This window comes from Rattus norvegicus, chromosome 19 (assembly GCF_021556685.1).
Source record: "Rattus norvegicus strain SHRSP/BbbUtx chromosome 19, alternate assembly SHRSP_T2T, whole genome shotgun sequence".
In the NCBI taxonomy this organism is placed as follows: domain Eukaryota; kingdom Metazoa; phylum Chordata; class Mammalia; order Rodentia; family Muridae; genus Rattus; species Rattus norvegicus.
The window spans coordinates 26,016,990-26,031,235 of record NC_141552.1 but is presented as its reverse complement, the minus strand read 5'-3'; the positions used below and the strand labels follow the sequence as shown (position 1 = coordinate 26,031,235).

The window sequence follows — 14,246 nt, the reverse complement described above, 5'->3', positions numbered from 1 at the left end:
AGAGGCTGTTTCTGTGAGGTCCCAGGCCCTGAGACGGCCAAGAATAAACCCTGTCCTTGGGAAAGCCATGGAGACTAGGAACCCACGGGATCTCTGCAAACACCAGGGCTGGCAGGGGACTCTCATCCTCTACAGCAGCTGCTCTCAATCTGTGGGTTCTACATCAGCGCTCCTGCACACCAGACATTTACATTACAGTTACTCACAGTAACAAAGTGACACTTATGAAGTAGCTCTCCAATAAGTTTATGTTGGGATGACAACGACATGAGGAACTGAAATAAAGAGTCACAATTTTAGGAACGGTAAGAACCGCCATTATATAGGAACCCAGGCATCTGCACTCATTGCTGGAAGTGTGATAGGCTAGGCTTCACCCTCAGCGATGCCAGCATGTGGGCACCAAGCCTAGGTTCCACCCCAATGCTTCCTGGATATGTGCAGGCCTGGTTCCATCAAGAAGTAATAAAGGAACCCTTGGTAAAAAACACTGGGTACCAAACAGGTCAGGAAAAGACATCCCCTCTTCTGCAACTCCTCTCAGGACGGCTAGTCTTCCCAGGAGGCCCCGGCTATATCAAAACCTTGTCTCCCAGTGCTTGCCCATTGGTGTCTTGGCCATTTTCAGATTTGAGGACTTTGAACAGAATAGCTTCCAGCAGGTTTGCATCAATGAATCCAACAAGTAGTTGCAGTCCTACTTCACCCAGCACATCTTCAAGCTGGAGCAGGTGAGAGTGGACACCTATTCCCCAGCCCAGCCCAGCCATCACCCTGAATGTCAGCTGTGTCCCTCAGTATCAGCAGGATGGGGCCTGGGCACCGTAGGTTCCCCAGGACCTAAAGCTATGTCCTTGAACTCAGTGCCATGCTCAGCCCTTCCAGCCTCTTTCAACCCTTCTGGAAGCTCAACTGCTCCTGCAGCAAGGCAGCAGTGTGCACATTCTGTCACGTCATTTGTGTGTGTCTACAGGAGGTCAGAGCCTGTCCCCTCTGGTCCTTTCTTTTGCTGTATTTGCCTTTCTGAGGAGGCAGCACCCACAGGTATGGGAGGCAACCACATGCATATTCTGCAGCCATGTCTGATTCCTCTGAGGCTCAGTCCCACTTACACACCTACCCTCCAACCTCCCCCCTCCATGTCACCCCTGGGGCTCTGTAAACCTTCCTGCTTTCTGTCTTTATATAACTGGTGACACTGCAGCCCTCAGTGGTGTCATACAGTGTTAGTTTGTCTTTGCACTGCCTGGAGGTCTGACTTAGGAGAATGGCTACCATTCTCATTCCTGTTCAAGGGTCAGAATCTGAATCCTATGTAAGGCTGAATAATATTCCAGCACATGGCTGGGCCATGTTGAATTCACACAGTCACCTATGGATTTTATGTTTTGGCTTGTAAACACACACATATAAGACTCAAGTGACACCCAAGTGGAGAATTGCTGGAGTCCTCCATGGCTTTCTGAACTGTCTGAGAGACCATCCTGTCCACAGTGTATAGGGCACCATCTACTCATAGCTCACACAGCATGAGAAGATTAGTGAGGGTTAACCTGGCTTCTCTGTCTCCTACTTTCTGCCACACTAGCCCTAGCATCTTTCTGTATTGCAGTGAATGTTTAGAACCCAGGAGGATGGCAGCTTCCTTGCTCAAATATAGCAAGTTCCTCCTTGCCTGCTTTGAGACTGAGTCTCATGCAGCCCAGGCTGGCTTTGATCTCACCATTAGTTACGATGGCCATGAACTCCTGGTTCTCATGCCTCAGACGTCTCTGAGCGCTGGGTGACAGGTATGCACCACTCTTAAGTCCTGCCACTGGGACAAGAGTGAGCAGAGCCAGCTCTGAAGCACACACTTTGCTGGTGTCAGGGATGACTGACTTATGATCCTGTCTTCCTTGCCCATGGCCCTTCTCCTTGGTGCATGCCATCCTTCCTCCCTGTGACTCATGGGGGACACCAAGCCTGAGGATGTCAGGAAGAAGTTTACTTACTTCACTGGGTTGGAGGCTGTTAGGTTCCTGCGTCAGTAGGTGCGATTCAAGCTAGAAGGTTTGTGGCATGAGAAACTGGAACAGAACTGGAATGGCAGGAACAATCGTCGCCTGGCTCTGAGAAGACCAGGTGGGCAGAAACTCATCGTTGGGCAGGTAGTGAGCTCTAGACCAGGCTGGGCATTGCTCAGTGCACGTGAACAGGTGTGCTTACATGGACATGTGTTTCCCCCACATGGTCACCACTTATCCAGGCATGGTGAATACTCCAAGGAGCTTTTTATGTTTTAACATTGTGTGTGTTTGTGTGTCCATACATACATATACACACATACATTCGTACATAAACACGAATACACGTACCTGAAAACACATGCATATACATGACTATACACATTCATGCTCATGCACAGATATATACACACCTACATGCATACACACATACATACACACACATACACACATACACACATACATGCATACACACATACACATATACATACACACATACACACACATACAATACATATACACACATACAAATACACCTATACACACATATAGACAGACATATACACACATATACATATACACGTATACACATACATGCATACACACATTCATATCCACACGTACATACAGACATATACATATATACTCACATACATGTAAGCACATGAGTGGAAGCCAGAGGACAGCTTGGCCCTTGGTTCTCTCCTTTTTACCACGTGGGTCCTGGGGATTGAGTCAAGCTCATCAGACTTGACAGCAAGCCCCTTTAACTGTAGAGCCCTCTCATTGGCTGCCAGTTGCCTCTTTCCACAAATTCTATCCATGGTGGAATGTTTACAGTTGTTATTCTCATGATTCCTTCAGCAATAGCGCAGACATCATTTACACTGCATTAGGAGTTATAATTCATGTAGATGTCAGGAGAGCTGGAGGCGTGCATGAAGAAGAGAGCCCACTTTCAATGTCATTATGTGGTATTGCCTTAGGCCCTTTTATACACTCCCCTGGCTTTGTCTGAGTATATGTTTGAGGTCTCTCTATGACTGTGCAAAGAAGTAAGAGATAGGGCTGGGCCACAAAATAGGAAAGTACTTGTTCATCCAAAAACAAAAACAAAAAACAAACAAACAAACAAAAATAGCTCTAGGGTTAAATATTGGTGCTAGTACTGAACTACACAGCCAGAAGGTATTTTTCTAAGTAAATAACACAATATTGGGGATGACAATATGATCAAATATCCTACAACATAAGTTTGCAATGTTACCTACATTTTATAAATCAAGTCTGACCACCGTTTTGGTTGTTTCCAATCCTGTCTGAGTGCATCATCACGGGAATCCCAAGGAAAATCAGAAATGGGTTCTTGAAGCTGTTGCACAGGGCCAGTATAGACCTAAATACCACAGAGGAAACCTTGATTCTTATCACAAGGGATCATTCACCATCCCTCTTGTCACATAACTTATGACAAGAGGTCACCTTTCCTAAACTTAGCCTTTTTCCCGAGTGCTGCAGAAGGGAAGACCTGGTGTCAAGGGGTCTGGATTCAAACCACAGGACACTGAATTCATTTAAATAGGTGTAGTTTATTAATGCACACACCAATACAGTTCAACCAGAGCAACAGCTCACAACTGTGTACTGGACATTGCTAGGCCCAGCTCATTGCAAAATCCACATGGGCTGGTGCACAAGTGTTGGAAATGCTTCGGTCTGTGGGCCCTGACTCAGGCCATTTTACACATAATTGTTCCTGTTTTCCTTGAATCTATTGGGTCCTATGTGAAGAATACACTTGGGGAACTTGTTAAGATTAACAAACCTCATAACATACAGAACATAACAGGGTATGTGACCAGCACCACACAGTTCAACGTCAGAGTTTTTTGTTCTTTGTTAGTGTTTTTCTTGGCATCCATGATGTGGAGGCGTATTACAGAGCAATAGGAAAGAGCTGGCTGCTGTGTAACAAATTCACTGCTATTAAGGTAGGTATGGGGGCAAGACCTCAGCAATAGCCCTTAAGATCGGAAGGAGATGATGTGTTTAATAACTGAAAGGAGCTGCCTCAGCTGTGTTTCTCTGCCTGCTCAGTGCCCATTCAACATCACTCTGTCCATGAAGAGGAACTCAAGGTCTGCCCCCAGCTGCCTGTGAGCCAGGAAGAGGCACAGAAAGGCAAGGCCACAGCACTGGTTTCCAATCCCTCAGTAATGCTGGATTTCCAATAATGTACTTGTATACACAAATACACTGTGGTAAGTTGCAATAGATACTAATCATTTCTCACATAGGGCAGCAGTTGATTGCCTACAACTAATTCTATTAAAAAAAAAAGAAACCTGGCTCTTGTAGAAATATATAAAGAAATATTTAGGATGGTGGGGGATGAATTCTGCCATGGACTGAACTCGTGGAAGTGGGGTTGGGAGAAAGATGCATGGTTAAATAGCCCACCAGGTTCACATTGTGTCAACTTGATTTAATCTAAGGACAAAGAAGTGGAGTATCTCTGATGGCTTTCTTCTAGTCCCTTTAAAGCATCACTGGGGTTTGAACTCAGAACTTCACACTTCTTGATGGGGCAACTACACTCAAGGAAGCTTAAGACTGTCATAGGCACAGTATTATGCTATATATACAGAGTAGATAATACTAAGATGTTCAGATGGTGATGTCCATTTGTATGCACTCTTAATGTGGACCCAAAAAAAGAGAGATCAAGGTCCTTAAAATAGAAAGATCAGTTCCAGTTGTTTTCTACCATTCCAAACAGAACGACTGGTAGGGAGAGAATGGTAAATAATCGAGAATTCGTAGATGATGCTTTGAATGAAGTGTGGATTTCTGTGCTGGTTTAAAACAGGGTCTCAAGTATCACATGTTGCCCTCTACCTGGCTGGCCAGGATCACCTTGAGCTCAGATAAACCTCCTTTCAGTTTGAAATAATTAGGCTTAAAAGAGTGGCCTCCAAGGACTGTGCACACAGCATTAGCCTTTCACAGTTGAGGTGTGTAACCCACAACTATAGTTTTAGCCATGTTTTTCCATGTCTACCAGCTATTTCAGATTGTTGCTGTTCTATGCCTGACAATCAAGGATGCAGAAAAATAACCTGATACAGAGTAAGGACATGGTGATCACATCTTTGCCTCTTCCGTACATACTGGATGAGGTTTGTTAAAATTCCAATATTGCAAAAAGCTTTATATAGGGCCCATCACATTAAGGGTCACTATGCACTGTTCTATCTAAAATGGCCTAATCAGAACTGACTCCCATATAACACTTCCTGCAATCCTCATATGAGAAGCTTGAGCTTTTAGTTTTGACTTTGTCTTTTCTCGTTCTTTCTTATTTTTTGCTATATAAGTTGAGACAAAGGTAGTTAAGGCCATGAACTTGCCCCCAAAATTTGAACTACGGATGTGATCAATCAGTGTTAGTGGGTGCATTCTATAAAGTATTCATTTTTTACTATTATAAATGTGTTTTACTATGATAAATGTGTTACTACTTTTGTGTTTGGTGTGGTGGCCATTTCCCAGTGTACAGGTGCTGGGACCTTGCTCTATCCACTTAATGATGTTTATAGCCTCATTTTAGACATTTCTGTGCACCCTCTATATCTCTTGTTTATTTTATTTTTCTGATAGAAGCTCATGGTACATCTTACTCAGGCCTGTGATCAGTGCTCCTTTAGCGACATTGGTGCAGAGAGCAGAACCCCACAAGCAGCATGAGGTTCCCTTCACTGGTGTCTCCAATATTGCATTTTCCTCTGCCAACTGGTCTCCACACTTTTCCTAGCACCTTAAAGACTTCAACTCTTTCTCCTAAGGAATTTTCTGGCAATTGTCGATTGCTAAGCACATGACTTCATGAGTGTTCCCCTAATACACACGCATGTTGTAACCTACCATGTAGACTATTTCTTGATGTGATATAAAGCACCTGTACATAATGAGACAGGAGAACTTTTGACTGCATATTCAAGCTGGTGTGAAATCTCAGGAAGGTTTAATGGCTAACATTGGTGAATGAGGACAATTTGAGTTAGGATGAGACATTTTTTGGGAAAGATTTGAAAGGAAACATTCATTTAGATGCATAGGAATTACTAAGGTTTTTATAATCAAGCCTTGAGGAAAATTTGGCTTTGGAAGCAGGAGATGCTCAGTGGCTCTGCCCCAGGAAAGTCTCCTGGAAAGGGCCCCTCTGCTTATGCTCAGTACAGGGAGAACATTAGCAGGGAGGGAAAGTCTGCTCCCCATGACATCTGCTGTCCCTTCTTGGACATTCTATTGTCTCCTAGAGAGTTCTGGAATCCTCTGTGATGTCACCAGTGTTGTAGTGACAACCAGTGCCCTAGTTTCTCTCAGTCTGAGTCTGGCAGTTACAAGCTAAGACATGTTTTCCTGTCTTCGCAAGCGTTTTGGGAGGGGGAACGTCGATTCTGGAGAGACTAGAGTGAAGGAGTCTGGCCTTTCATCTCAAAGTAATGATGGACAAAGACAGCACTTCTGGGGAATGTGGAGTAAGTTCTGGGCAGTGTATTTTGAGCTTCCTGCCAGGGTGGCTGCAGGCTTACGCTGACCTTTCTAGCAATGGGCCACAACAACTGGAGCATCTGAAAAGGAATTGAATTTCCATGAATATCACAATTCCTGAAAGTCAGGATTTCAGAACTTTAGTTTCCCCATCCCCACTGGGAGGATATGGTAAGGCCAATGCTATTATACTGTGGACTTCTGGTCTTTACTTTTCAGTTCATTTGTTCTGTTACATTGATATAATAACACCATCAGTGGTCTTGGAGGGTCCACCTTTTCTGAGTTTAGACAGGGCAGCAATGTATTTCACTATCATTGCTTCTTTAAATACAGTGGGTATCTGACAGTAGTAACAGGGAGAGATTGTGCTCCAGGCAATAACCTTATGTTCTTAGACCTCTCTGATTTCTTCTAACTGGCAGGGTCATCGTTAGCTTTATATATTAGAGTGTGTGTTACAAACATGTTTCTAAAATACCAAAACTATTTGGATCGTGTAGACCAAGATTCAGCCTGTAACCTATTCGCACTTCTGGGGCATTTGGTATTTCACATAGAGACACTGATAAGTCTGTTGAACATATCCTCCCCGGAAATGCGTTTTAAATCCAAAGTTGTTGGCTTAGAGTATCAGGGTAGGGCATCTGAGTGTCTCCAATCACTCAAGTTTTCTGGATGGTGAATTTATCATCTGAGTTCTGAAGCCACAGGAGTGAGGGTCCTGAAACCAAGCTGTACCCTGTTCAGCTGATGATAATCCTGGAGAAGCCATCTCCGTGGTACATGTAAGCACGTGATGTCCGGAATAGGGAACACCTGGCTGCTTATGTCTCTTGGTATCTATAGAGTAGTGGGAGAACTGAGATCCACTGAGGAGGCCTCTTAAGCATAGACCAATCGCCTAGCAGTGACACTGGGTTCCTGGCTTATTCTCCTGTTTAGGCCTCACTGAGGTCTATGAACACTCTATGCATTCTCCCCATGCAGGTTCACTTGTGTTCTTCTACCTACAGACGCTGGGAGAGAAACATCATCCCCTGGCACTGAACTAAGCGAGAATCAGGCCAAGAAGGAAAAGGAGAGGCTGATTAAAGAGCTGCAGCTCATTACCGAGGAGAGAAATGACCTGAGAGATCGCCTGAGGTTTCTGACAGAGAGATCCATGAAGAACAGGTATGAATCGCTCCAAATGCTCTTGTTTCATTCCTGGGTCTGCAAGGTCACCTTCTTATCCTATTAAGGTTTTGGGTTCTAGAAAGCTGTGCCTCCCTAACCACCCTGTGCTAAACCTCACCTCCCATATAGTGGAGATTCAGAACCTGACCCTTCCTGAGGAGTGAGATTGAAAATGGACTCATCTGCTTCCATTTATTTTAAAGCAGAACTTGTGGTCTGAATGAAGAATTCAGGGATAAAGTCAGGGAGAGTGAGTTCCCAGTGTGCATTTGCAAAGCCCTTGACAGCTGGTGGCTTTGCAAGATTGTAATTGCAGTGAGTTTATGGTGAGTCTCTGTACTTGCTAGGCAGGTGACTGAGTGCTGGAAGATCCAGGCAGCAGCCTGGGGTAATTTAGGACCCACCCTGAGTTCATATATTCCTAAATGCCGATGTTCATTGTATTCTATCATTTGGGGCCAGGTCACACTTCAGGCCAAATCCATATTATGAAGACCTGGAGAGAATGGAGGAGGCGGTCATGTCAATTCTGCACAACTTAGAGATGGAGAACACTGAGGTCCATGAGAACAACCATAAGCTGAAGAAGGAGATTACCTTCTCTAGGTAAGTCCTGGTCAGAAAGGCTATCACTTGTGGAATGGCCATTTCTGACTTTCTTTGTTCTGGATTGGACGGTCTTCAGCTCTGGTTCTATCTCTTGTGCTATTTACCCATCAGTGTTCCAGGGTCATTAGGACTCAGTTTTCAGTTCCATAAAAGACTGTTCCTCATCCCAGGATTGTCGAGGCATCTTCAAAAGGCTCTAGAGAGAACAGCACTGATTGAAGTCAGCAGAAGTTTATTAGGCTGACCTGGACCTATGGTGTCACACCAGGTTTTACAACACTCAGTGCGTGGACCACATGGTTAGCATGACCTTCTCTTGGTTCTACTGACCTCTTTTGAGGGTGTTGGCCCAGTACTAATTCATGTTGCCCCCATGCATTGGGCTTTCATGGATAGTTGTGGATCCATGTTCTTTCTCAGAGGTGTGGACACTAATTGGTGTCAGGCCAAGCAAACAATTTATTCTTCCCCGAATTAACTCTTTATGTTTTGTGCAGCAGCCTTATATGTATCAAGATGCATTTTATTAAGTCTTCATGGGTATCTGGGACCTGGTAGAGTTAGTGGGACTTGGGAGTAGGAATGGGAGAAAGGGGCAGCATGATCTTACTATGCAGACTGTATTTCCAGAAACCTGCTCAGCCAGCTCCTGATGGAGAACACAGGTAGGAAGAAGTTGGTCCCACTGAAGCAGGAGAGCAAGGAGGTACATCTTGATTGTGCACTGAACCAGAAATATTTGGTTGACTTTAACAAGAAAGATAAAGACCATCAACGGCCAGAACCAGCATTATCAGGTAGGGACCTGTTAGCTTAACAATATCTGATAAAATTTGCCAATTTGATACATCTTTGCTTCTCTTACCACCTTTCTAATTTACACTCACAACCAGCCAACCACCTCATGTAATGGAATTGTTCATTGCTCTGCCTATGCACAAGTATTCTGGGAAGTTAACCACTTTTCAGAAACTGAATTATTGTGCAAGCATATTTTGCTGCTCTTTTTGAAGCTGCAGTCTAGAAATGGTGACAGATGAATAACATATCATATTATTGCATATCCATGTGATACATTGGATCCTATGTAGAGTTTTGAACAAGTTCTTGGTTCTTTGACAAATGACACTCTGTGGTCATGTGATCTCTTGTGTAGGAAGCACCTTTGGGATAAGAACCAAGTGCAAATGTCAAATTAGTACTTGTCATTGGCTTTATCCTTGGTGACATATGGACATCTCCTTTCTTCCTGCAACCTGATGAGGTCTCTTGCCATTGCCCTGTTCTTGTTTTGCACTGGTATAAGTCTGGGTCCCATATTGTCAGCCCACATTACTGTGAGGCTCTCTGGAGATTTTGCCCTGCCCACAGAGTTAGCAACAATGATATCACTTAAAATGTCCATGTCGACTGTCCAATAGAACTGAGGTGGTAGAAGGCAGCATTCTGACAGCTGGCTTGCATTTCCCCACCAAATCAGTGTCTGAAAAACTGCCTTCCTCTCCCAGGTCTCAGAAAGTGCAAGAGAGCTGGAATTGGACACACAGCAGTAAGAGAGCTTCCCGAAGAATAAGTTGCTTTCTCAGGAGTCCCTGATGACCAACATCCTGAATGGTAACAACATTTTTTGGATGAGTATTCATCCTCTGAGTTAATTTGTCATTTCTTAGAGACGCTAAATTTATATACCACTAAGCCAGCCTGACTGATTGAAGTCTTACTTTCTTCTCAGAAAACAGCACTTGAGAGACAACTTGGGGGACTGCCTTTCATTATGTGGGCTAGAGGAGAAACAGCAATACATCTGTGCTTCTAAATGTTCCTTAAGAATATGCTTTTAGAAATATTTTTGTTATGATTTTAATTGAAGTTTTCTTTTTGTTGTTTCATATTTATATGTTCTTGTTACTATTTTTACTTTCAAATATTTTTAAATATTTTTATTCATTTTAATCCTGTTTTGTTGTAAAAATGTATTTGTTATGAATAAAAATTGAATTCTATCTCTTGACTCTTAAGACCATCATTCTTACTCAAGGGTTCTGTCCCCTCCTGTGGACTTAGAACTGACAGCTACACATGGATCTCTGCATGTTCCATGGATCCTGGGCTAATAAGTGAATTCAAAGTCACCAAGGGGTACTCAGTGTGACAGTGTCTTTTGTGTGGAGAATGTGGCTGTTCCTCGGACACACACTTTATGATGTAATCACTGACACACTTTACCCAATTGTTAGGGTCCATGTGGTTATTCTGAGAGAGCAGCAGGTTCTCTACCCTGTGAGTCATCACCACATCTCCTGCAGGTGGCTTTTGTTATTCCACATGAGGTGCTGTATTAGGTGGACAGGATCACCTATGATTAAATAGAGAGATCTCAGGAGATGTGTGTTCACAGGGAACTTACTGAGCTGTGCGTGCTCAACGTGTTAGGTTGCCAGGCATCCCTACAGGGCTCTGGTGTCCCCACTGCTCATTGTGGGTCAGGATCGTCCTCCAGCATCACTTAGTGTCCATATTAGAGCAGATCATTCACCTGTTATCAATGATGACCATATGTATTCTGCACATCTGATAAAATACAGAATAGAAACTAGCTTCTTGTAGGCCAGGTTGGCATAATCAGTTTTTTGATTGTTAGCAAGAAAATTATTGTAATCTAAGCAGTTTAGGGAGGAACCTCAAGAGCATCCATAGTGAATGCAGCCTGCAGCTGTGAACACAGGTTTCTTTTGGAGAGCAGGCCTGTGCAAGCCCAACCTAGGTGGGACAGTTCAAGCTACCCTTTTTCCATGGCCAATCTGGGATCGTATTGAGAATGTATTTTTTCCAGGTGACTGATTTCCAATTTGTGGAATTCATCTAACTTGCTCAGAGTGCAGGTGACTCAGAGAGTTAAAGTACAGAAGAACCAATCCAGTGTGTCCACAAAAGCTTGCTGTCACCCCAGGGCTTTTAGAAGCTCAGCAGCTAGAGAAGCAATGTAGTATTTGGTTATTCTCATGCTTAGGTCTAGTCATTCACTATAAGCTGACCATGACACAAAAAGTGTCATCTGTGTCAAAACTAGTTGTAACTAGATTTACACCACACTATCACATCACTACCGTATTTGAGGTTCTCAGTTACTATCTAAGAACCTGGAAGAGGCCTGGGTCTTGCTACACAAACTCATAATTTATGTCTTCATGACACTGTGTGCTTTGTTCTGTTGATGCTACCATTGGCATACAATACCTTGGATACTTTGTGCTGACATCTGTGACATGAGACAATAGTTCATGTCATCCTATCCTGAATAAAATGTCCTTAGAGTACAGTGTAGTGGAAGGGGCCTTCTTTTCCTGTGAGATAGCAAAACATTTCCAGTCTTCAGTCAAGTCTGACAGCCATTGTCCAGTACCTGTCTTGAGTTGTCCACATTTTCAGCTGAGAGTCTTCATCCAGGCTGCTCTATAATTCTGTAGAAGATTAATAGGGTTCCAGCCCTAGGATTTAATTCAGTGTGACTGCACTTGCCGAACATGCTCAAAGCCCTGAGATCCACCCTAGCCCTCTGTGCTTTAGAGAAAGAAAATAAAGAACCACATTGCAGTTGAAGTTTCTCATCCAACAAAAGGAGAGCCTGCATAGGGCCTTTAAGTAACTCTAAACCCCAGCTTCTGCCCACAGCTCCCTCCATCAATTCCATGATTGGTGTGTTTTCACTACTACTCACTTTCTTCTGTGTGCAAAGAATGTGCACCATGTCAGTAAGTGTGTGTGTATGTGTGTGTTTGTGTGTGTGTGTGTGTGTGTGTGTGTGTGTGTGTGTGTGTGTGTGTGTGTGTAGTCCCTAGTGAAAACTGTCGAGATACATGCAGACTCATGCTACTACTGTCCCATGGCACCTTGCAGGGAACCCTGAAATGGTGGCTACTTTAATACAGTCTAAACCGTGTGTGCATGGTTTCTGTAAGGTCACCACTACAGAGAGCAGGAAAAGCTTCAGTAGTCACATGGATGTGATCAATCAGTGTTAGTCATGCCCTTCCAGCATGGTAGACTGCAGGTTGTCTGTCCCCAGCACTTTGCTCTCTTGTGCCCAAACAATGCCAAGGTCAGGGCCGTTGAGCCGTGAGGCAGAGGCTCACCACCCTCAGTGCTGCCTAAGACCCCTAAGACTGTCTCTTTTGGGTGTGTGCGTGCTGGACACTCATGGATCCTGAGATCTCCGCAGCTGAGGTGAAACAGTACCGGAGCCATTGCAATGTGGGCACACATTTGGTTTTGGAGCTGGGCCACTCTTTGACTTTTATTGAGTGGAGAGACAACTGTTGGCTGAGCCTTTGGTGAACCGGATGGCCCCTGGCCACATCAGCAGTCAGCAGTATCAAAGCTGAGCAACCAGTGTTTTATGTTTCATTTTGTCATCGCTGGTCAGTGTTCTGATGCCACAGCACATGGCTGGTCTCAATCTCCCCATGTGGCCACAATCCCTAATTGATATTGCCTCCACTTCCCAAGTGCCACTGGGATTTCTGTAGAACCCCTAAGGCAGCAGCAAGCAGGAGCTCCTGACTATTCCCTCCCTGCTCTCTGGATCTGCAAGTCGTTCTGTGTACATATGGCTATTCCCTCATATACTCTTGATGCCATGATACCTTAATAAACACTTGAATCATGCCCTGATGGCCAGTTTTCAACTGCTACCTGACACCATCTATAATCGCCTGGGAAATGAGGGACAGTCTGGATCAGACTGGCCTTTGAGCATGACTATGCGTGACTGTCTTCGTTGCTGTGGGAGATGCCAGGCAACCTCTTTTCTGATCCTAGAGTCCCTATACCCAGCCACTTGTCCCCTCTACAGCCAGACCCTACTTCTGCTCCTAGGCACTGTCTTGGACTTCCTTCCCTCAGGTGGCTTCTCTCCTTTGGTTGCTACAGAAACCTGTTATGAGGAAAGGAACAGGGAGTTAAGAGTTCAAAGCCATCTTCCCACTGATGTTCTTTCTCAGAGGTCAGTGGGACACTTAAAGAGTTTTGTGTATACATTTTATTAAGCAAGGGACAATCATGCATCAGACACAGGAAACTAACAGCACATCTACTGGACCTCCTTCAATACCTGGGCATCTCTTCTGGCCTGTGCTTCTGTGTGCTGAAACCTGGGGACCAACTTCCTGTGGGGTTTCCCAGGGTGACTATGCACATTACTACACTGGCGTAAATCCTCAAAACTCACAAACATCAACAGGACTGCCACAGGAACGGTTCTACATCAACAGATACCACAGATCAGCAAGCAGAAGCATGGGAGGGTGGTGCTGTGGCTCACACACTTCTCTTTCCTCACTAGGGCAGGTGACCCGCTGAAGAAAACAAGGGGGCAGCTGGATAGAACAGGAAAACTACAACCCAGTCCTTGCATTAAACACCCAAGCACATTTAGACTAGAAGAGAGAAGTTTGCCAAGAATGAGGGCCACTTTGGACATCCATCATCAATAGCCCTGGCTGTCTAGGCCAGCATCAGATCCAGCAGTCTCCAGGCAGCTTTCCGCCAGGCCCTCAAGGGTGCTAAGAGCATTAACCATGAAAAATAGAACAAGATCTCTGCCTCTTGCCTGACTGACAGCCAAGCATGTGTATGCCCTGGCTATGCTCACGCTGGGACCCCTGCTAGATATTAAGATATAGAGACCTGATAGTTGATTAGGACCCTGTTCGAAAAGGAAGACACCGGATATTTCCCTCTGGCATCCATATGTGCATGCATGGTTGTACAAGTTGGTAGAATCAATCTCTCTCTCTCTCTCTCTCTCTCTCTCTCTCTCTCTCTCTCTCTCTCAAAGTTTTGAAGCACAGCAGAAGAATCTCTGGGACTCTAAGCCTGAGCAACCTCATCTGTGAGCCA

The 14,246-nt window shown here is 44.5% G+C and overlaps 1 protein-coding gene across 7 annotated transcripts in view; it reads left to right on the top strand.

The window, feature by feature from the left end:
- LOC147999255 (disks large homolog 5-like) overlaps nucleotides 1–10,354 on the top strand; it is a 50,462-nt gene extending 40,108 nt beyond the window's left edge. For 4 of the 7 annotated variants that reach the window (XM_087596324.1, XM_087596328.1, XM_087596325.1 and 1 more), the window contains 5 exons: nucleotides 7,577–7,736; nucleotides 8,202–8,345; nucleotides 8,979–9,145; nucleotides 9,857–9,962; nucleotides 10,081–10,354. In XM_087596324.1, coding sequence (XP_087452450.1) covers nucleotides 7,726–7,736; nucleotides 8,202–8,345; nucleotides 8,979–9,145; nucleotides 9,857–9,921 — 387 coding nt within the window. In that variant the 5' untranslated portion in view covers nucleotides 7,577–7,725 and the 3' untranslated portion in view covers nucleotides 9,922–9,962; nucleotides 10,081–10,354. Of the gene's footprint in view, nucleotides 1–6,390; nucleotides 6,548–7,576; nucleotides 7,737–8,201; nucleotides 8,346–8,978; nucleotides 9,146–9,856 lie in introns of those variants that run through there. The other 3 variants (XM_087596323.1, XM_087596327.1, XM_087596322.1) reach the window with 2 other exon arrangements.
- Nucleotides 10,355–14,246: the final 3,892 nt, after the last annotated feature.